This window comes from Pleurodeles waltl, chromosome 2_1, assembly GCF_031143425.1.
Source record: "Pleurodeles waltl isolate 20211129_DDA chromosome 2_1, aPleWal1.hap1.20221129, whole genome shotgun sequence".
Lineage (NCBI taxonomy): Eukaryota > Metazoa > Chordata > Amphibia > Caudata > Salamandridae > Pleurodeles > Pleurodeles waltl.
In genome coordinates, this window is record NC_090438.1 from 619,923,969 (window position 1) to 619,947,398 (window position 23,430).

A 23,430-nucleotide genomic window follows, 5' to 3' on the forward strand; every position below is an offset into this window, starting at 1 on the left:
TCACAAAGCATTTAGTTGGTAGTTGAATCCTTCCTTGGAGCCAGCAACTCAAACTTTGTTTTCAAGGAGACTGTTCACCTCTATATAGAAAAAAGTTTGTCATGGGCAGAACATTGTCGGATGAATGTCTTACATGCTGGGGACTCTGGAGCAAGCATTGTTACTAAGACTGGCCAGAACAGGGAGCTAACCAGATTAATGGAGTAGTTGTGTGACTGGGACTAAGAATCCCACAAATTGCATCTCACTGAAGTTCTGCATGCTTTGACTTCTTAATGGAGTCAGGTACCGAGGAGCCAAGGAGTCCTTGTAGACCAAGCCAGTATAACTGACACAATGAAAGGTCATCAACCATGGTTGTGAAGCTGCAGATGCACTTTTCACAAAACATATGTGATGAATCTCCACCATAATCTGCCCTTTCATTACCTTAAGGTGACAGTATCTAACCCCAACCAGCCCCAAAGGGACCTTACTTCCCCCGTTGGCTGCAGTTTGTCTTAATGAATATGAAATCATTTGAACCATCTATTTACCATTTGCTCCTGAGATATTGATTCTCAAAGGTGTAAATGGAACCTACCCCTAAATCCCAGTAGTTACCAGTCAGTGAGTGCTCCAGGTCACCTGTATGCTAATATAAACTGAAAATATTGACTGCATTTGTCAGTTTCAATATGTCGCCACCTATAGGGAATTTTCATTGGGGTGCATAGTCACTACTAGTGTTTGCCTCCAATTGAAGACCTTGGACAGAGACCACCATCATTATGTTTGTGACATCCTAAATTTAGGTGGTGAGACCGAAGAGGAATACAACTAACTGAAAATGCTATTCCGCCACCACAAACTCCAGTTAGTACCAACAGGCCGGCAGGATGGAAATGTGGAAATAGGCTTCTTGCAGATCCAATGCCACCATCCAGTCTCCAGGGTCAAGGATAGACCAGACCACTGCCAGGGTGAGCATTTTGAATTTATCCTTGCAGGAAAAGATTGAGAGGGTGCAGAAATAGAATTGGCCACAGGCCTCCATCCTTCTTGGGTTCCAGAAAGTAGTGGGAATAACCACCAAGTCCTTCTTCCGGTGCTGGAACCCTCCTGCAAGTCCCTTTGGCAAAAAGGACTTGCATTTCCTGCAGCAACATGGAGAGATGGTCCTCTGTCAGTCATTAGGTAGACACTAGAAGGTGCGGCAGGGACAAAAGGAAGGGTAATTCATAGCCTTAGTGAAACACTTGGTGGACCCACTTGTCTGATGTGATCGCTTACCAGCCCGGCTAGAATCCAATGGATTCTGTCTCCCACCAGTTGACAGTCCGTATCTAAAGGTACACTAAAAGGGTTCTGCAGGTGAATTGGTAAGGGTGGTGGGGGGAGTACGGGGGAGATTTTGCAAGAGTGGGGTTATGGACAGAGCGGCACATTTACTTTGGCCATGGGGGTGGTTGGCACCACTGCCTCCCAGGGGAACAGCTGGGTTCCTTGTTGGTGTGTGATAGGCTGGTGATAGGAAACTTCAGCCAAAGTCACAAAAAGAACGTTGCAAGAGTTACTGGCGGGTTGGAAAGGCCCAGAGAATGAATGAGTGAGTGAACCTAACACCTGTTTTTTACCAGCTCCAGCTCTCTGACCAGAATGAGCTATAGTGTGCCCTAAAAATAGGTCTGTCTCACATGGAGGCCTTCAGCAGTAATGCAGAAATTGCTACTTTTTGAAAGACATTTTCAAATGTAGGGTACAACATAATCTTGATTTGCTCAGATCTGAAGGTGAGAGCATTGTAATTGGATCAAAATAAAGTACTTGGAAGGTTGTCTGTCCATGGCCAGAGGAGGGGTCGAGCCGCCTATAAAACTGAAATTGCTTGCTTTTAGCAGGAACGTCAATTCACCAGAATTCCAGGGGTAACGTAAGTGACTTTACGTGTCATTTCATATTTACTTTACCTCACACGCACGCAAATGCACATTCACTCATACACACACCCTATTTTACGTAAGCACAGTCACACCCGCAAGCATGCACACAACATATATTTAAGTGTTTTTTTTTTTTTGTACCTTACCTCCACTACCAAGGAATGTTATGTTTTAACTAACTATACTTCATTTTTTATTGCACTAGTAGTGAATAATGCATTATTCACTTAGTGTAATTAAAAAAAAAACTGATTGAAAACAATGAAGTGGAGCTCCAAGCAACGTCCATAAAGACGAGCTTGCCCCTTTGTTCCTTGCATTGATTTTGCCACCTCTGAGGCCGAAGGTCGCAGAGGCAAGTGCCAGGGGTGCAAAGGGGTAAGCATGGGTTGCAGCTTTGACCCCTGGCATCCCCTAAATGGCGTCCATGGCTTTTAGAAGAAAGGTAGAGAGATCCTGGATAGGTATGCAATTTGACAGACTTCCAGAGCCTGAAGTTAAACTTGCATCTTTCACTGTGCCTGGATTCTGAGTCCTGGAAAACAGAATTCAGCCTCGGGTCTTAGGCAAAAGAAGCTGTTTCTCTTTTGTGGGATGTAAAAGATCTGGAATGAAAGACGTCACTGGGGAATACTTGTTCACCTGCAATTAAGATAGGCATAGGTGGGTGTGTCTCTTAGCATTTGTGTCTTGGATTAATATTAGTAACCCATAACTAGGAGAATTGTAATGTAGAAGGTTTCCCGCAAATAAAATTTGATTCTTGACAGTTAAACGTGTTGTTTGAATGTACATGCTTCGAAGTACATGAAAGCGTTACGAGAAACAGGTGTGAGGTTTACTTTTCTCATCAATACAGGTGTCTGTGATTGCCCTCTCTTGTGGGCTAAGAAGCATAGCCATGGTGTGCCCTTTACCCTAACAGGTTAATTAGGTTCAGAATGTACTACAACTAGTATGAGATGAATGAAAACAGTTCGGCTAATAGATGAAAGATGTTTCTTATGATTTTATGTTCAGTAGTATTGGACTACAGTTACAAGAAAATTATTTTTTCCCTTTCATGCTAGTCCTCCGCATTATGTATACATTTACCATCAGACCATCAAGTGTAGGATTAGTTTATCACATTACTAAGACAGGAAGGTTAAAATAAGGTGTCTTCAAAAATGTTCTTAGAAGAATGTGGACATAATTATTGCTGACATTTTATTAAGGATCCTGCTGTTAAGAAGCATAATTCCGAAGGCAACTAAGTTGGTTAAAGCTGTTCAGAGGCAAATAGAATAGCTGCATGAGAAGGTTGCAAGGCATTGTATCTTGAGGAACTTTGCATTAATGTTCTTCAGTGTTTTAAAACCACTACATTTATACACTTGTCTCTACTTTTATACTTTTGCCCTCAGCCCCGTTTGGTAGATTTGAATAAATATTAAACTGCAACATTCATTTTTCTGTAAGTAGAAAACCAACATATCAAATCTTCAGTAAGCATTGTTTTGATGATTCTTTAGGGGAGTGGGATACATGTGACTTTTGGGTGAACATGCGCAGAACATGCTCTACAGACAGTTGGTTTAAACATAACCGAACCCTTGGGTGTTTGTGGGAAGGTCCAAAATGGTAGTGTTTATGGAGACCCAACAGGGGTGTAGCCTGGTAAGTTTATCTGATAGTGACTTTTAGCTGCAGATTCCTTACCTAGAATTTTCCCCCAGGCGTCAGACTGGATCCGGAGATTTTTCTTAGAGCAATACCCTTGCCCGTCAGTAGGTGGCGTTGGTTGGCTCCGCAGGCGTCGTGGTCGCCGTGATGACGTCGAGAGTAGTACATAAATGCCGCCCTCGCGCAGTAACGTCAGTTCTTTTCTTTCCGCGCCACGCGCTGATTCAGAGAGAGCTAACGTAGGCTATTTTTTGGACGAATTCGACCGTTTTGTCAAGCTTTTTTGGTGCGACCTTGGTGCGTCGAGGATGTCCCCGAAGACCGGGTTCAAGCCTTGTGAGGACTGCCATCGGATGATGTCGGTGACTGATCCTCATCGCGTTTGCCTGTGGTGCCTCGAGCGCTGGGTCAACTCCGCACTTCCCCGAGTTTCCCGGAGCCGTAGCGACCCCACCCAACTTAGAGTTTTACGAGGCCATGCGCCTTATCTTTGGGTGTGCCGACCTCGATTCGGCGCCTTCTGGCCCAAGGGGTTTAGCTGAGGGGCCTTCAGGTTCCGCGCTGGCGCCTTCGGCCCGGGCCACCGAGGTCTCCTCCAGATCCGTGCGCGGAGCCGCACCGACGCAGGTCGCACCATCGAGGCCTTCCCCGGCGCCGGGTCGATTGTCGACGCTCCCGACGTCGGTAGTGCCCACTATCGACGTCGACCCAATTCTCATACCCGACGACTCAAAAGTCAGAGCGGCGTCAGCCGACGCCGCCATCGGCTTCAGTGGGCCCTGTCGCCCGAGGTCAGATTCAGACCAATTTTCCTATGGGTACAAATACGGGGAGGAATTGGAGGGGTTCCTGGACCCTTATGAATACCAGGATGACCCAACTATGGACTGGGCACAGGACTTGGGAAAAGCCAGTGGTCTGGATACTTCTCCTGACGCTGGCATGCTGTCTCCTCCTACCATGGCTACGGCGGAGGGAGCTACCTATAGTATGGTGGTTAATAGGGGCGGCTGACGTCCTTGGCCTTGAGCTACCTACTGTTGAAGTCAGTTCTAATCTCCTGCCAGAGGTGCTTCAGCCTGGGGCTTCTACGTCGGAACCCCTTCTTCCATTTAATGAGGCCCTCACTGATGTCCTTTTGGGTACATGGTCCAAACCCTACACAGGGGCTCCTGTGAACAGGACTATCGCTCGCCGCCATCGCCCCACGCCGAACAACCCAAAGTTCCTGTCACAACATCCTACGCCTGAGAGTCTTGTAATCCAGGTTTCCTCTTCTGGCGCGTTCCCTTCCGCACCCCCGGATAGGGAATCCAAAAGGCTGGAACAATTTGGTAAGAAGTTGTTTTCTTCCTCCAGCCTAGCACTGCGGTCTGTGTACACCGCATGTCTTTTGGGCCGTTATTCCCTCTCTCTGTGGGATACGGTTGCGCAAGTCCTGCCGCAGAGACCGGAAGAGGCCCGTGCTATCATCTCCCAAGCAGTGAAAGATGGTAGAGACGCGGCAAAGTTCACTATCCGTTGTGGACTGGATCTCTGGGCAGATCAGTTGCGACGACAGTGGCCTTACGGCACCATGCCTGGTTACGTACTTCTGGCTTCTCGGGGAATGTCCAACATCACTCATGGACATGCCCTTTGATGGCACCTGTCTCTTCGGAGACAAAGTGGACTCGGCCTTGGAGAGATTCAAGGATTCCCGGGCTACAGCTCGGTCCCTTGGACTTTCCTCCGTCACACGCTCACCGCAGTCCGCTTTTCGTCCCTTTCGGGGCCATGGAAGGGGGGCCCTGTCGCGTCCTCAACCCAGCCGCCATGCCATGCATGCTGGACAGCCTATGCGTGGACGTGGAATCCCACATGGCCATGGGACAGGGAACCAGAGGTCTGTCCAGTCCACCTCTGCCCCTGCTTCAGCCTCCAAATCTTCCTAGTCCGTCCCCTCACTCCCGCTCAGTTGGTGACAGGATCCGCCATCACCTGCCCCACTGGGAACATATCACCACAGACGGGTGGGTGTTGCAGATAATTCAGAAGAGCTACTCCCTCCCTTTCGAATCTGCACCACCACAAATGCCACCATCCTTCCATCATCTTCCGGAGGATTATTTGGTGTTTCTCTGCCAGGAAGTCGCAGCTCTCTTGGCCAAGGGGGCTATAGAAAGGGTCCCTGTGCCAGAAGTAGGTTGTGGTTGTTATTCCCACTACTTTCTGATACCAAAGAAGGACAAAGGCTTGCGTCCTATCCTAGATCTTCGGGACCTGAACTACTTCCTCTGGAAGGAGAAGTTCAAAATGCTCACCCTGGCTCAGGTTCTGTCTGCCTTGGACCCATGAGACTGAATGGTCGCGTTGGACTGACTTGCAGGATGCTTATTTCCACATCCCCATCCTGCCTGCCCACAGACATTACCTACGATTCGTGGTAGGTCACGAGCACTTTCAGATTACCGTGCTCCCCTTCGGCCTTACCAGAGCCCCTCAGGTGTTCACGAAAGTGATGGCGGTGGTTGCAGCTCATCTGCGCAGGTTAGGTGTCTCAGTCTTTCCCTACCTAGAAGATTGGCTGTTGAAGACGCCTTCGCCAATGACAGTTGTCTCCCACCTTCAGACTACGGTGAACCTCCTGCATTTGCTGGAGTTCACTATAAATGTGCCGAAGTCACACCTGACTCCCTCTCAGACACTCCCTTTCATCGGAGCGGTTCTGGACACAGTGCGGTTTCAGGCTTATCCTCCCGTAAAGCAAATCAAAGACATTCAGGCCATGATTCCTATCTTTCAGCCTTGGTCTTGGTTTCGGTGAGACTGACTCCGAGGCTGCAGGGCCTCATGGCCTCCTGCATCCTTCTAGTAACACATGCCAGGTGGCATATGCGGGCTCTGCAGTGGGGCTTGAAGTTTCAGTGGGTGCAGCATCAGGGAAATCTCTCCGCCATGGTCCAGATCTTAGAGGGGACTGCGAAAGACCTGCAGTAGTGGCTTTTGAATCCCGATTGGGCCAACGGCAGATCCCTCTCCCTTCCCCATCCAGATCTTTCTATAGTGACAGATGCGTCACTTCTGGGGTGGGGCGGCCACATGGGAGAGGCGGAGATCAGAGGCCTCTAGTCTCCGGCGGAGTCGGAACTCCACATAAATATGCTGGAGCTCCGGGCGATCAGGCTTGCGTTGAAAGCATTCCTTCCCTCTCTAAAAGGGAAAGTGGTGCAGGTGTTCACGGACAACAGTACCTCCATGTGGTACTCCAAGGCGGGGTAGGCTCCTGGACCCTTTGTCAGGAGGCACTACGCCTCTGGATATGGCTGGAACATCAGGGTTATTACCCTGATGGTTCAACATCTGGTGGGCTCTCAACGCCAGAGCAGACAAACTCTGCCGCTGACGCACTGTCGATCATGAATTGCGTCTCCATCCGGTGGTGGTTCAAGGTCTCTTTCTCAAGTGGGGAGAACCTTGGTTAGATCTGTTTGCCTCCGCAGAGAAGGCGCAATGTCAGCTATTTTGCAAGTTGGAGTTTCCATGGTTGTACTCGCTCAGACGCTTTTTGTCTCGAGTGGAACTCTGGCCTTCTTTCCGCCTTCCCGCCTATCCCTCTTCTGCCCAGAGTTCTCAAGAAAATCAAGTACGACCGGGTCCAAATTATCTTGGTGGCTCCGGACTGGGCTCGAAGCGTGTGGTATCCAGAGCTATTGAGCATGTCCATCGATCCTCCACTCAGACTGCCTCTTCGGGCGGATCTTCTGTCGCAGCAGCAGGGGATGGTCCTGTACCTGAGCCTGTCCAACCTCCTCCTTCATGCGTGGAGATTGAGCGGCAACAGTTGACGGCATTTGCCCTTCCACCCGAAGTCTGTAATGTTATCTTGCCAGCCAGGCGTCAATCGACTAAAACTGTATACACCTGTTGTTAGAATAAATTTGTGGCATGGTGTAGCAACAAATCTGTTGACCCCCTTTCTGCCCTCTTTCAGAGGTTCTTCTGTTCATTCTTTCTTTAGCCCAGCAGGGCTCTGCTTTGAGCACCCTTAAAGGGTATTTGTCTGCCATTTCCGCCTTTCTTAGGCTTCCTGATCAGCCCTCACTCTTTAAAACACCTCTTGTGACTAGGTTCTTAAAAGGGCTCACCCACTTATTTCCTCCCACTCCCTTCATCATGCCTCAGTGGGATCTTAATCTTGTACTTACTTACTTGATGTGTACCCCCTTTGAGCCAATGCATAATTGTCCCTTGCGGCTCCTCACATTCAAAACTGTCTTTCTCATCGCTATCACCTCTGCTTGCAGGGTAAGTGAGCTTCAGGCCCTTTCTTCAAAGCCTCCATACTTGTCTGCACACCCTGACAAAGTGGTGTTACACACTAGAGCTTCCTTCCTCCCTTCCTAAGGTGGTTACACCATTTCATGTAGGCCAGTCCATCACTTTGCCTACCTTCTATGCACCCCCCACATCCTTCCCATGAGGAGGAGAGACACCACCGTCTGGACCCAAAAAGCGTTGGCGTTCTACCTCAATCGTACCAGCGATTTCCGGGTGGATGATCAACTCTTTGTTGGCTATGTGGGTGCGAAGAAAGGGAAGGCGGTGCAAAAGCATACCATCTCTCGATGGGTGCTTCTTTGCATCAAAATGTGCTACGCTTTGGCAAAAAAGCAACCTCCTGACTGCTTGCGGGCTCATTCTACCAGAGCAACTGCTGCATCCACTGCTTTAGCACGCAGAGTTCCTGTCCTGGATATCTGTCAGGCAGCTACGTGGGGCATCCCTGCACACGTTTGCTAAGCATTACTGCCTGGATAGTCAGGTCCATCGGGACGGCTACTTTGGTCGTTAGGTCCGGCAGGACTTTCTAGTATGATCTTAGTTTGCAGCCCACCACTGAGGATGGCATTGCTTGGGTATCTATTCTGAGGTAAGGAATCTGCAACTAGAAGTGTCTATCAGATGTACAAGTTACTTACCTTCGGTGACTAAATATCTGGTAGAGACATATTCTAGTTTCAGATTCCTTACCGCCCACCCATCCTGCCCGCTTGCGAACTGATTTCTAGGGACAGGGATTCCCTCTTTCAGGTCCTTAGCTCTGGCGCACCAATCTCAGTGTTAGCGGCTCTGCGCTCTGGCGTGGAAAGTAATTAAAAGAAACTGACATCACTGCGTGAGGGCGGCGTCTATGTACTACTCCCATTGTCGTCACGGTGACCACAACGCCTGCAGAGTCAACCGACGCCACCTACCGACATGCAAGGGTATTGCTCGAAGAAAAATCTCCGGATCCAGTCTGACTCCTGGGGGAAAATTCTAAGGTAAGAAATCTGCAACTAGAATATGTCTCTACCAGATATTTCGTTACCGAAGGTAAGTAACTTGTACGATAGGTCGCGGGGTGGGATGTGGCGGGGGGAGCACAGACCTTCAGATTTCCCAACAATTATTGCTGGGACATCTTGCTAAAACACAATATATGCGCACCAGGACATGAAAGGGGCAGTGGAAACAAAGTGGAGTGTTGATTGTTAGGGATAATTAAAACGCAATATTTGTAAAACTAATCAACATTTTTAAGGCCTTCAAAACCTAGAAAAAGCGTGCCTGTGTGTGTTTGTGTGGGCATGTAAAACCCCCAGGTGAAATCCGACACACTTCACATTACCCCACTGAAAGCACTTGTACCCAACTATTTACTACAAAATACAAATTTTAGGGGTGGTGTAACAGCCCCTCCTTGAGCTACGCCCCTGGAGACCAGAATACAGAGATAAGCATAACTGATGAGCACAACTTTTCCACTGTCTGTAAGGCTGATTTTCATTGTGTTTTACATCAGTGTAGTCAACCACTTGAATCTCTATGCAAAAGAAAACTTGCATTTCCCCTGTTAGGGCAACAATAACTTGAGAGGTTCCTACAATGAAGGGTGACTTATCTAATTAGATTGCAGAAATGGGTTCTATTTCTCCTTAGTGATTGGGCCCTGCTGTGAAAATAAGTAATCATGGGTGCGTGGACACAATCAAATATAAGAACTTAATATTGAGAACGTGTGTGATATCAAGTGTTGTTCCCAACGTCAGACCGTTGCAGTAAACATTAGCCATTCCTCTTCCTTAATGGCGACACACTCCGATTCACACTTTTTGATTTGTTTTAGGTTAGTACAAACCAGAAACATAAGAGATATAAATTGTCACAAGTTCATTCAATATAAAAGGAAGGTTAGCTCTACAAGTAAGTGAAACTTTTGTTCATTGTATACTAAAACATTAAATTTTGAATTTTTACCTATTTTCAGATGAGAATAGCAGCAGTGGACGATCTGATACACCTATCCTGGACCTATCACCTGAACGGGAACAGCCCATCATACTGCCTCCAGATCAACGTCCTCCAGAGCCTCCCGAGCCTCCTCCATTCTCTGAAGAAGATTTAGATTATCGGACAGAAAAACAGCACCCTCCTAGCATTAGCATGAACACCACTGACCCGCATGCAGCTGTGAAAGAGGCTCTACTTCAGCTGCTTGCTCAACATCAGGCTCAGGAGGGAGATCAAAGCATTATAGATCATCAAGCAGGGTGCCCAGTGACAGTGGCTCAAGATTACACTGATCACTTCAAATGTACTTACTCTTCCACCCCTTATGGCATTGATGGGGTAGGTCCTGGATCCACTGGTGCATTAGAAGGAAGGAGTTTTGTTGGAAATGCGGACAGTCAACCTCTGGATGACTACAGTACTGCTTCATCTCATTCTAGTGGTGCACCTCAACCACCACCTACCTTTACAGAGCCATTTCCGAGCTCAGTGGCTGGTTACGGAGACAGTTACCTCAACACTGGTTCCATGATGTTTAGTGGCGATAAGGACCACAGGTTTGAATATATGCATGGGCCTATTTTAGTGCTAGGAAACAGTGGTGACCCCTCCATAGGTGCAGACGTCACACATGGTTTATCAACAAAAATGCAGAACTATAATTATAGCACTAATTTACAGGACATGCCTCGTGGCCCTGGCCACATTCAAGGACATACGTGGTCTTCACCTGCTCATGTACAGGGATATTCCCAAGGATTTAGAGGACACATTAATCCAGCAACAGTACGGGGGCGTGGCCGAGGATTACCGTACTGAGATTTTTCAGGCACAGTCTATATTTGGAAAGACTTCTTTTCCCATCCTATAACACCACAGCTGCGACTGAAAGCAGCAGTTCAAAAGACTTGAATAATATTTCAACAGCTTTATTTTTATGCCAGAAAGGGTCTTGCAAGAAAGCAAGAGCAAAAGTATGCAGTTTTCAAAAGTAAATCAATTGATTGTACATCTTCACAAACTCTAGTCATGTGTTTCTTTTTGTAGTTTGCCTAATCTAAGTGAAAGATAACTTTAGGGGTTTCAGCTTTTTATGAAAATTTGCAGACCTGTTGAATTATGCACACTTGTGCTTTTTTGTAAGTTTGGACCAACTTTTATGTAAAAAGAAAATTTTACAACAGTCAAAATGCCAGATACCAATTTCCTTTTGGGTACTTTTCTTTTTACAAAACTACCTTTTAGTCAAAGGTCGCAGTCGGTCTTTGCACTGCTTTCAGTGTTATTGTGGAAGATGTACTTTGCTCACTTCAGATGAAATAAAACAACCTTTCAGATAAAACCACCATTTATCCTGATGCAAATTTGATAAACAAGGGTCAGTTTCATTCTCTGTTTAAACCACTGATTGGATGCTTGAGATAATTATTCATTTACAATCATGGTTTTGAAAAAGGACGTGCCTTATCTTTTTAGCTCAGACTTTAACAAATCCTACTCGACTTTGCTTGTATGTCAGAACATTTTTGTGACTCACTCTGCTACCTTTTCAGGTCATGCAAAACGTTAAGGAAGTTGAGATTCCCTAGCAGTTAAAAAAAAAAAAAAAAAAACACATTCGGAAACTGAAAGCATTTTTTAAATGTTGTATAATATATATATGTATGTATATGTATATATATATATACGTATATATATGTATGTATGTATATGTATGTATGTCTATGTGTGTGTATATATATATATATATATATATATATATATATATATATATATATATATATATAATTATATGATTTTAAACTGTACCGGGAATCTGCCTCCTCTCAGCTTGTTATATTTTCATACAATGCAAAGAGTGGTGAGAGCATGGGTCCTTACTTACGGCTGATTACAATCTTGGCGGATGGGATACTCAGTCACAAAAGTTGACAGATATCCCGTCCGCCGTATTACAATTTCAATTATATTGTATGGAACTTGAAAGACGGCGGACAGGATATCGTCACATTTGTGACAGATCCCATCCACCAAGATCGTAATCCGGCCCTTTGGGTGGTTTCATACAGAAACACGAAATGGATGGGTGTTCTCAGGAAGGTTTGAGGCCAGCTTACATTATGGAAGTTTATTTTTTGATAACCAGTGTACCAAAAGGTTGTGAATGTATTGTCTGAGGAGCACATGTCAACCTCCATCTCAGGCACACGCCATTCCTTGTCTGGGATTACGATATTGCATAAAACCACACACTTTAACCGGATTGCCCATTTCTGTTTGTGTTTTTTTTTTTTTTTTTTAAACAAAAATGTGTGGCTTCCTATAGGGCAGAGGAGCTTTGCATAGGAAAATATTTGACAACCTTTAAAAATTACGTTACAAGAAAACCCCCCACTTTTTTTTAAACATCAAATGCATAACGTTTGTGCTGAAATAGCTATATTTCCCATGCTGCATTACTCGAAAATGGAAATTATCCGTTGATTAAAAATACTTTTAAAATGTAAATTTGTCCAGATTAGTCTTATTGATGACTTAGAGTTCCTTAGGTTAGCATGCCCCGTTTTTAACAGGATAAATATTTTCTGTGAAAAAAAGCATAGTCAACTAATAAATTACTGGTTATTTCACGGTACATGGGGCACACTATTGAAACACCTGCCTCCTTCCTGGCAATGCAATTTTATTCTGAACTTCAAATATAAATAAGTTTGCCTCGACACAGCAATAAATTCTCTTTAATACTTAATCTTCAGTAGAATCCTATTGAGCAAATGCTTGCCTTTTGTTGGTAGCATTGCAAAACTGATGCATGGATATTTTTAAACTAAACTCTTCGACCCTAAAATCCCTTCGTCCTGTTTATGGGTAGCCCTCTGTTGTCTAAGATTTTTCTGATCTAGTGAGTCACATAGCATTGATTCCTCCTCTTCCCTACCCCGCCCCCCCCTTTACCCCTCCCCTACCCCCACCCCTCTCCCCCCCCAACACCCACAAATGTTTTAAAAAATCTATTTGTTATAGAGTCATGAATCGAAAGTATGATTAGTCAGTTCCCACAGAGAATGCCAGATCACACATCCATTCATGGTATAATATATTTATTAGAAGGCAATAGGAAATTAGAAAAGGACATTAAGGATGAGGGTTACAGACACCTGGCCTTCGTGGGTGACTTTCCAGCTCTAGTTGAGAATTTTTTATATAGGATAAGTGACTGAAGGGTGCTATTAGTTTATTCTGAATATCTTTGTTGGTTTAATTTGAGTTTTAGCATTTTTGTTTTGGTATTTAATAAATGGTGTTTGTGTTAAGGAAACTTTCCACTGAAAATGTGCTATGGTAGCGATGCACCATTATAACACAGCTTAAAAGCTAGTTGAGCATATTAATTGCGTTTATTAGTTGGAGAATAAAGAAGACAACTAACTAATCTGGAGAAATATATTTTTTCTGTGATTTGTAAGAAGAGTGTTACTACAAATCTGCAACAAGACAGAATACCTTGCTCCATTCACAGAGATTAGGTATAACGTTTTCAATCGTGATTAAAGGTGGGGGAAAATGTGGCATAGCCCCGTTGGGGTCCTTGACAAAGGAGAAGCTCTGGCACATGGGGAGTCTCATGGCCTAGATGGGGTTGTGTAGAAATGAGTAATGAATCTTTAAAAAAAAAAATCTTAGTTAAAAAGGGAACCCACATTGATACGGGTCTGTAGATATGCCCACTTTTTTTAGGCCTTCTAGGTAGCTCAATAAGGGGAAGAAAGGTGACTTGCTGCTATGCATTGACAATCTAACTGTATAATTTACTGCACAAAGAAGGAAAATCACCCAGATGACTCCACTTATTCCTGCTATATACATATCAACTTTCAGTATGTAATGGACTTACGGGAAAAGGTTTGAGGAAACCTGCAAAAAGGATCCCCATTTTTTTGTTTTTTAATTTAAATCACATGCTTTAAACACTACAGAGAAAATCCTCTCCTTGTTCGTGGAGTAGTTGAGCAAGACTTCATAACCACCATGCCATCAGAGATACTCGCTCCACAACTATGTGTTTTCCATATCACTGCTGATTGTTAACTTCCACTGGGGGCTCTTAACAATAGTTCAGCACTGAAGTATGTTTAACTGCCTACAGCATAAACCTGTGGTATGCAATTTGATATCAGCCATTTGGTAGTTATTTACTGGCATGTCATAGTAATGTTCTGAGTCCATGTTAAGAGAAATTGAGTTTGTATTGAACTTCCCTGGAATCTGTTTCAAAACTGCTTTTCCAACATTTTTTAAACTAAATGTTTTCTTAATTAACTTTGACTTCTTTGGTGCTAGAAAAATGCAGATATTTCATTCCAGCCATAAATATGGTGTCAAGATGACAGTTTAAACAATCATCCACCATGTTTTGTCAAGCCATCCATGTTATTGGTGCCCTTGTGCACGTATATCATTAAACCGTTTTTCATTGACTAGTTTGTGCACATAAACCAAAATAGTTTCGGAAACTTATGTTAATTCCTTAATTGTAGATCTATAAAAAAGTGTACTTGGAACAGATGAGATGGGGGCAGAATGAGGAATAATTTTGTTCCTTCACTTTGAAGCGATGTAAGAAGGTGAAAGGCGCCATGCCAGCTATAAAGGGCTTATTAGACTCTCATTATCAAGGCAGATTGATTTGTACAGTGACCAACCAGAAGTTAGTAATGTATTATAATCACGGTAAAACTTGCCAAAAGTCACCAAAATGCATCTTGAGTGAAACAACTATTTTTGTGCAGAGCTGAACTTTAGATGATTCAGGCTTTCGGGCCACAGTTTGATCTATATCCGTGTATTAATGTGATCTCTAGCTTGCATAAGAAGACAATCAAACATGCATATGAGTGATAAATCCTTTGAGCCAAAATAGCCAACTTCTTAACATTTCTTACATTTTCAACGGTTCTATGCTCTTCTTCCCCGGACACCAGGAGGAGCAAATGCTTTGAGGTGACAGAGGGGTAAGTCAGCCATATCAAAGGTATGTTGTTATAGTGGACAGCTAGAACGCTCAGCTCCAGACCCTTATCCTTTGTCTAAATTCGATAGTAAAACACCAATCTCCATTATGTTACAAATTGGTAGGAAAAATCAAATCCCTCTAAAATGTAGGCAGGCAGGGTTTCTGAGACATTGTAAGAAATACTTTGTTTCCCTTGGGAAATCAAACATGACAAGTATTGCTGATCTTCACACTGACCTACAAATAGTTCAGTCTAATCATCCCAGGCGGCCATACACTTAGAAATTATGATGTGTTTGGTCTCTGGAACTTCAGTGAATTATTATTTTTTTTTCCACGCCTTTGTTTTTTCTTCAGTGTGTCTTACGCATATCAAATTAAGTCACTTTAAAACGAGTACGATCATATTGTAATCACATGGTACAGAAGTCATCATTATCCCTAGTAGTGAATATACTAGGAAAACGTGTAGGAATTAGTCCTATGAATGGAATGAAGGTGATAATCTTATGCATACTGATGCAAATTTTGTATGCATATTATGGTGCACCGAATCTGTTGCTTCTCCGCCATATTTCTTGGCTCGAAGCCTGAAATGCTCTGTGCTCACACTTGACAGTAAGACCATGTATTCAATGAAAATACACTTTGCTGTTCATGTGACAGGAAAACGAATACCTTAGCAACTGCCTTTAGCTTATAGAAGAAGGGAATTCAACTTGAAAATGTGATGTAATATTTTTCTAAAGGTAATAAAATGTATTCTAACATCATAAATGCACGTTGTATGTGCAAAGCAGTACGTTACACGTGGCATAAAGAGAAACATGGCAGCGGTGTTAGTGTCTCAAACAAGTGACATTTTTGGGTGGCAACCCGCCCATATTTACAATAACCTCCCTTCGTACCGTTCTTGTTTGCAAACCTCTTCTAAAAGACATGGATTTTCTGCAAGCAGCGTATTACAAGCTAATTTCGTGTCTCGTTTTCTAAGGGGCCCCAAGAGGTAGAAGTTTACAAATTAAAAATGTTCACAGCTAAAATGCATTTCTTTACTGTGCCAGTCTACCGCTAAAATAATACGAGGATATTGTGGAAATATAATTCTGCTGCACGTCAGTTAGGGATCACTGATAACGGTTTGGCTGTAATCCCTTAAACTGGTACCTTTTATTATGACTTTAAAGCTGTGATTGGAGCTTAAGATGGGTAGTTGTGAAAGACTGCGAAATGCAGAAGTTAGAATTCCTATTTCTGCCTCAGGAATGCAGTAATACATTTAGATGTTTTTGTTGAAGATTGACAATACAAGAAAATAGGCTTTCTGACAGTACTTTACCTGAAAATAGATATTTAGTGGCTTTCAACAACCATTTAATCAGCATTGAATACTGATGTACATTTTGTTAATGCATATTATGGTATGCTGAAATCTGTTGCGTGTCCGCCATATTTCTTGGCTTGAAACCTTGACCTGAGATTTACTCATGGCTGAACGAGATCTCGGTCTGCTACGAAGGGACCATTTAAGGCTAGACGTGGCATTTCTATGGTGATACAATATACAAAGTTTGTTTAGTGTTAAAATAATTGTGTCATTCATTATAAAATTGTTCTAGATTTTCCTATAGTAATAGGGCTTAATGGAAGTAGCCAGGCAACAAAACGGTGATGTTCGAGTCATTGAGTCTGGGTACCTGAAAGTTCTGCAAAAGAGATTCTATAGTCCTGTGATCCTAAATCCACCATTCCCGGAATCCCCTGATTCTTTTTTACAGGTACCTAGATAGGTCTTCGTAAAGACATTAAATCTTAAGGTCGAAGACGTTTTTAAGAATTTAATGGTTTATTTTTTGAGATGTGAAGAACAGTTACCTGATGTTTTTATTTTTTTTATTTTTAGTCTTGTAATTAATAGGCACTCCTGAAAATCAGAAACCCTACAAGTCACACGAACATATTTGTGACCTCAATTGTGTAAAAAGGAAAAATAAATTAAATATCTTATCTATAATTATATAAATAAATGAAGACTATTTGACTAGTTTGTTTTCCTTTCCTAGAACTAACTCCTACTCTGTGAATATAATGTTGTTAATCACATTTTCATTGCACGTGTAGTATTCCGAATTGTAAAAGTCTCGCTCTGTATATTCTGTTAATTAACCAGTTGCCTAGGTTGCAACTGTTTTTTTTCTTCATGGTACTCACCACTATTCCGCTACTTTTCAACTCGGGAGCAAATTCCCAACATGGGATTTTCTTTAGGGCTTTTCCCAATGTACTCTGCTAATATGGTATTGGTAGGGGATTTTCAGACTCGAGATAAATCCAAGTTTGACTGATACAAATTATAAGTAGATAATTGGCAACATCCTGAATACTTCCCTAGCAAGACGCTTGTTTTGAAAAAGCCTCAGGCCTCTTTGAGCAAGCATGCTAAACATAGGAGATCACAGCTGCTTTCCAGAAGAGTTTTTGGGGCAAAAAAATCTCAACTTTATCTGTATTAAAGAACGCCACTACTAGTCAGGCTGCTTGTAAACTCTAATGCAGTGATGGATGTGTGAAGAAGTCCTAGAAGCATCAATATACTGCCTCCTACTTAACAAATACCTCGGGACCTACTCTGTTATTCCGAAAGTTGGCAGCACTCAGGGAAGTGTACCAAATCTGTATTCACAACACTCAAGAATTACGGACAATTAACCTGGTGCACACCTCATTAAGTGTTGGTAAAGCACCACTGGCAATAGTATGCAAATTACCAGAAGTCCCTGTCCTGGACAGCACTGATGGTTTTGAGCACAGAAAAATACAACAGTTTGTTATTTGTAAGAGTGGCCAATGGTTAGGCATACAACCACGTAACTCACTAATGTGAACGTAAGATTGTATACGTGGTTGAGATCTAGGTTATTGTATTTGGTATCAAGTAGATGTAAACAAATGGTAGAAAGAGAATGCAAACATCAAAGTGATGGAAGGAATGCTTTAATTAATGTGAACCAAAGTCTGTCTCCTGTAGTCCATTGCAGACCATCATCGTTAACCCATTGTTGTCAATCGCAACCTCCCCTATGCTCTCCGCCCTAAGAGATATTCAGTATTTCCAGAACAATTGTGCTTCCTGTCTAAATAATATATAAACTACCAGCTTTTCCAACAACGGAGCCTGATTGCCTTTATCCTTTTTCGCACTTGTTTTTCAAAATCACTTGAATACCCTGGCAAACGAATGTAAGTCATGTCACAAAGAAAGTCTGTTTTTAGTTTCCAGGTAATGTTTTTACTTTATGTATAATGAACAGGCAGCACGTTTTGCACTACTAGTGGTATTGTCAGGATTTTACAGTAAATATCCTGTGCATTTTTCTAACTGGGGTGCATCAGTTGTTGACAATCGGTGATTGTTGTTTTCCATGTCAGATTAATGGTTCCAGGATTGGGAGCCCACATCCCTCTTTTAAAAGGATCTCTGTTTGAAAATCAACTATTTATACAAATTAAACTCCAGTGGGCCATTCTGGAACTGATCCTAATCCAGGAGCTTCCACGTCTATCGGCGACGCAGCAACAGATGGAGGGCTTCAGAGAGGCCATGTGGTAGATTTGAATCTCCTGTTGTGCCTTAGAGCTCCAAGCATCTGTGAAGGCCTCCAGTCAAGATACTGCCAGCAGGTCTGCAGCCTGTGCCTCAGAACCTGCTTCTAGAGCCAATTTCCATTGTGGCACCAATATCCTCACCGGGCCCTGCAACATAGACACTGGCACCAATGCTACAGGCGCTGGGGACAACCTCATTTTTATTGTCCTCGCTAGGCTTAAACAAATGTCACGTCTCAATGGCACACCCAGACCCAATTCACTCAGACTCGTCAGAACTATGCCTTTAACTGGGAGTCGTACACAGCATCCTACATCATTGTGGATCAGACTTTCATAGGAGTCAACCTGCGCTTTGGGGTGACAGTGGTGAGTCGTTGTATTCCCCAATATGATAATGATAACTTATATAAATGGACTTGTAGGACGCCAGTGGGTTGGACACTTACCAATAGTTTAGTGGTTCAAGTTTCCACTAGTAGGGTGAACCCTAATTCTTTACCCATGACAAGTCTTGGCAGTGAAAACATCTTGAGGGTTTGGAAGTTTTCCTCTACCAGATAACCACGTTGTCAGGTCAATGCCAGCTGATTGCATACACCCATGCTTTAAGTGCATTGTTGGCGAGATCTTAGCAGTCCCCAAATAATTTTTTGACAATTTGGCTTACACCAGTCAAGATAGATAGGATACCACAAAATACATTATCCACTGTGGACTGGATACTACTGACTGCTTGGACAGGGCAGTTGGCACACTGCTTCAGTGGATGAGATCCACAACCTTCTCTGGGGACGTGCAAGCCCTCTGATAGGTATGTCGTTTGATGGGTCTTGTCTGTTTACCCAGGGTGTAAATACGATTGTCTTCACCTTTGGAGATCAGGTAACAGCAAAATCAGGAGTTGCCTAACAAGGGCAGTTACAACTGTGCAGTGTGCACACAGTTCGGAGCCATAGTTCGAGATTAAAGTAAAGTAACACTGCACAGGCTATAGGCTACGCCCATAGGGCGTGAATACAAGGTTTGTCATTCTCCTTAGAGAATTGGGGAGATACTGAATAAAATGGCTGCCCAACATGGGGCACTTACAATTGTGCAGTAAGCACATAGCTTGGAACTTTGGCAAACTATTTGGTTATGGGTCAAGATGAAAAATATGCACCTTAGCAGGTTGTAAATAGTGTGTTCACATGGGGCTAACATAAGGAATGTCGGCTTTTAGATCGGGCGATACCAATAATAAATAGTACTTGGACAGTACGAAGTAGAATTAACCATGCAGATAATGCATGGTAAGAAAGTTTGACTAGAGACCTTGTGATAGATTCCCGCTGTAAGCTATTAGACGCTCGCCGTGTATAAAGAGATCAGGAGCCTTGAGTGATATCTAGAGTTGAGCATTACATGTGTGCATAAAACAGGGGTATTTTTCTGGCACCTGTTCATCTGGACATGAGTGGTTCAACAAGTGGCTTAAACGGTGTTCCCTCTCCTTCCTAAGTCTACCCGTTGTCACTGTTAAATATATTGTGGCCTTTTTCCGATCAAAAAAGAAAATGGATGATGGACAGCAGTTTGAGGAAAGACAAACTGCCCCTCGTCCCCAACAGTAGGGGTAATACACACAAGGATTACATACAAAAGACTTACGACAGTATCTTCCAACCCACTTGTATCCCCCCTTATGCCTCACTTTTTTGTCCACTAGGAGTTTACCCTGCTATAGCTACTTTGAAAGGTTACAGTTGTTTTATGTGACAGGAATATTCGTATGGAGACCTAGAACCAAGACAAAGCAGACCCCTGGGAGTGGTCTAAGTGACCTTTCATGAATGAGAGTTGATGGTGTCCGATAAGGAAGCACATTGTTTTGCATGCTCACACAAGGTCTTTTCTCTTTCTGTGGCATTACATATTTCACAGGTGCGCTTTTTGCTAGTATTGTTTGGTTTATAGCACACAGAAGGCAAAAGGTTTGTAGCATGAAGGTGTTTTCAGTTATTGTGCGTTTTAGAAATGCACTGCAATGTGCATGTTTTCCTCTCTTGGCTAAAAAGGATGTCTCGTTTAAATACAAGGACACTTACAAATAATTTCCTTTTTGAAAGTTACGAATTGAACATTTGGGCGAGACCATTAGCATTGTTAACTCGGGAATCATTTATTTTTTATTTTTTGGGGGGATAAGCCCCCATTGGTCGTCCAGAGTAGACTCTAACCAAAGTTTGGTCCTGAAGATACCCAGTACCTCGTCCCAAAATCATGACACCGCTGAGCAAAGCTAAACCATGTGGCAGAAGTCTGCTGCAGCACAGCTTGGGAATATGTTTTACAATGGGCATGCTTATGTGAAACAGAACCTGAGTGTTACTGTTATATGGCACAACCCAGTGGGTATCACAGCACTTTACAAGGACAACGACTGGTGAGTTGTCAGAAGTACAGGAAAATGTACTGAGGCCATCAGAGCAGCCGGAAGCGGGCAACTACCACAACGGCAGTGATGGCGCACAAGAGATCTTTCTAGCCCTCAGTTGAATATAAGTGGTCCAGCACCACTTTGCTAAGGTCATGACCATAATACTAGGGCCCAGATTTATACTTTTTTAGCGCTGTATTTGCGTCATTTTTTAATGCAAAATCGGCGCAAACTAAATTGTATTTTGTAAGTTTGCGCCGCTTTTGCATCAAAAAGCGGCGCAAATGCGGCGCTAAAAAAGTATAAATATGGACCTAGGTTTTTTTCCCCCTTCTCCTGTCCATTAGTCATCTTAGTGTATTTGTGTCACCAATCCTACAATAACGTCACCTTTCTCATGACTTATATTGTCCGATAGCCAGCGCATCGGACTCTGAAGCTGAGCTGCAGGCGTAATACAGCTTATAGTTTGGGGTACCCATCCGACTTTCTCCCAACGAGGCATACATTTTTGAAACGGCCACAGAGCGACGCTCCACATCAGTGATACCAGCAGTGAACTCAATTCACCAGGAGTGCTGCAAAAAGTAGGAGCAATCTGGTCAAGCCCAACATTTTGGAAATAGACATCAGGCCCACGCTGGAAAAATGTGGCAGGGAGCACAAAACGGGGATCTCACTACTGATGCTTCTTAATTGACTTTAGGGTGGCAAATACCTTACAGGTTCTGCAATGCGACTTAAAGCTAACTTTATGGAAATCTAAAACTGAATTGGATACCACTGTAAACATGTTGGAATAAAGTTATGTTTAAGTTTTAAGCATTCCAAGCGTTCATAAAGCAATGAAGAACACAATAGCAGTTAATGCACTGAATTTGTATTCTGTCCCTTAAACTCAAACTCCTCCTACATCTGGGGCCATATTTACGACCCCTTGTGCCACCGTTGTCTCCTTTTGTGACGCAACGGTGGCGCAAACCTTTAATATCTATGAGGCCACAAACCTTTCATATCTGAGGCCAACCAAAGCCTTTGTGTGGCTTTCAATGGAGCAAGACAGCACAAATCGCTGCAGTCTTACTCTGTATTAGAGAGAGGTTCAATTGGCGTTGTGGGTGTTCCCCAAGCAACACCCATGGATTTTGATGCAGCCACAGATTTACATGACCTTGTAAACCTGGAGATGCTCCAAATCCTTTTTTCTCCTCTTTTTTTCATGTGTCTGTGTGCTGCACTCTGCAGCTCGAATAACAAGAGGAAAAAACCTCCCAGGATTTTTTTTTTGTGCAGGGACATACCCCTTCCTGCACAAAAAACAATCCTGCACGCAACGCAGGCTCAACAGTGCAAGGGAGCCTACGTTGGCGCTAGGCTGCAGAAACCACGCCAGTGCAGGGGTAAAGGACAGAAATGCACCTTATGTCATAGCTATGGCACATTCCTGCCCTTTCCATTTAATGCAGAGCAGCGCAGCAAGATGACTTGTTTTGCTGCCCTGTGCCAAAAGGGGCCTGGTCTCTTCCGAATTCCAAGCTTGTGAGTACTGGTCCACAAGCAGTAGGACTTTAAACTGCTAATATAGCTGTTAAAGAGCTTTGGTGTAGATGAGTGCCTGCATTTCTTGTGCTGAGTGTTTTTTTTTTTTTGTTTTTTTTTTTCCCCCAAGCCCCAGGACAGTTTTTTCCCCTCATTTTTATTCTTTCTCCTCTTTTTGTCCTTCCTACAACATGCATAGGTTATTCCACAAAGGTCCAGCTTCAGGCTGTATCTATTGTGTAAATGGTTGATCACAACACCTAGAACTTCACATTGTCTTGGTTCAGAAACCGTGTCCTCGTGCAAGAGTGTGCCGTCATAGGCAGGATGTTTTTTCTCAGTAGGCTGGTTGCTACACAAATAAGACCCAATCCTGATTTTGTACGAGAGAGGCATGGTACCAAGCACACCTTTCAGTTAAGTAGTGCTGAAGCAGATGTCTTAATTTGAAATTATTAATGAGGGATTATGTATTTTGAATAATGAATTTTGTAGAAAATGAAATAACATAGAAAAATAATGCACATGTTTGAAAATGTCACCTCGAAGAATGGCCAGTGTTCATGAAATGTACTAATTGATGATTAATACTTGAGAACTATTGGAAATGTATTATATTAATGTAGTAATATGTCATATTAAGGGTTATGAAGTATGCTTTAGCTAATTAATTGTAGGCCTTAACTTAGCAAGTGTCTTGGCCTAGTTTTGCCAGGCCTCATGCAGAAGCTGTATTTCTTAGCGCTTAATAGAAAATGCTGTCTGAGTTAATTAACTGTGAAATGTTCATTGTTTAATAAAATTCTTAGCAGAAGCTTTCCATGAGAACAGATAATAGGAGACAGTGTCCTTAAAAGTGTAACATCTGATACAGACTTCTAGCTGCAGATTCCTTATATTCCCTGGTGTCAGCTTTGTATCTGGAATTTTTCTACTGAGCAGTACCC

The 23,430-nt window shown here is 43.2% G+C and overlaps 1 protein-coding gene across 2 annotated transcripts in view; it reads left to right on the forward strand.

The window, feature by feature from the left end:
- Window positions 1–11,244, forward strand: part of CDK13 (cyclin dependent kinase 13) — a 626,606-nt gene extending 615,362 nt beyond the window's left edge. For both annotated transcript variants that reach the window (XM_069215885.1, XM_069215880.1), the window contains exon 16: window positions 9,880–11,244. In XM_069215885.1, the coding sequence (XP_069071986.1) occupies window positions 9,880–10,721 (842 nt within the window). In that variant the 3' untranslated portion in view covers window positions 10,722–11,244. The remainder of the gene's footprint in view (window positions 1–9,879) is intronic.
- The last annotated feature ends 12,186 nt before the right edge of the window (window positions 11,245–23,430 follow it).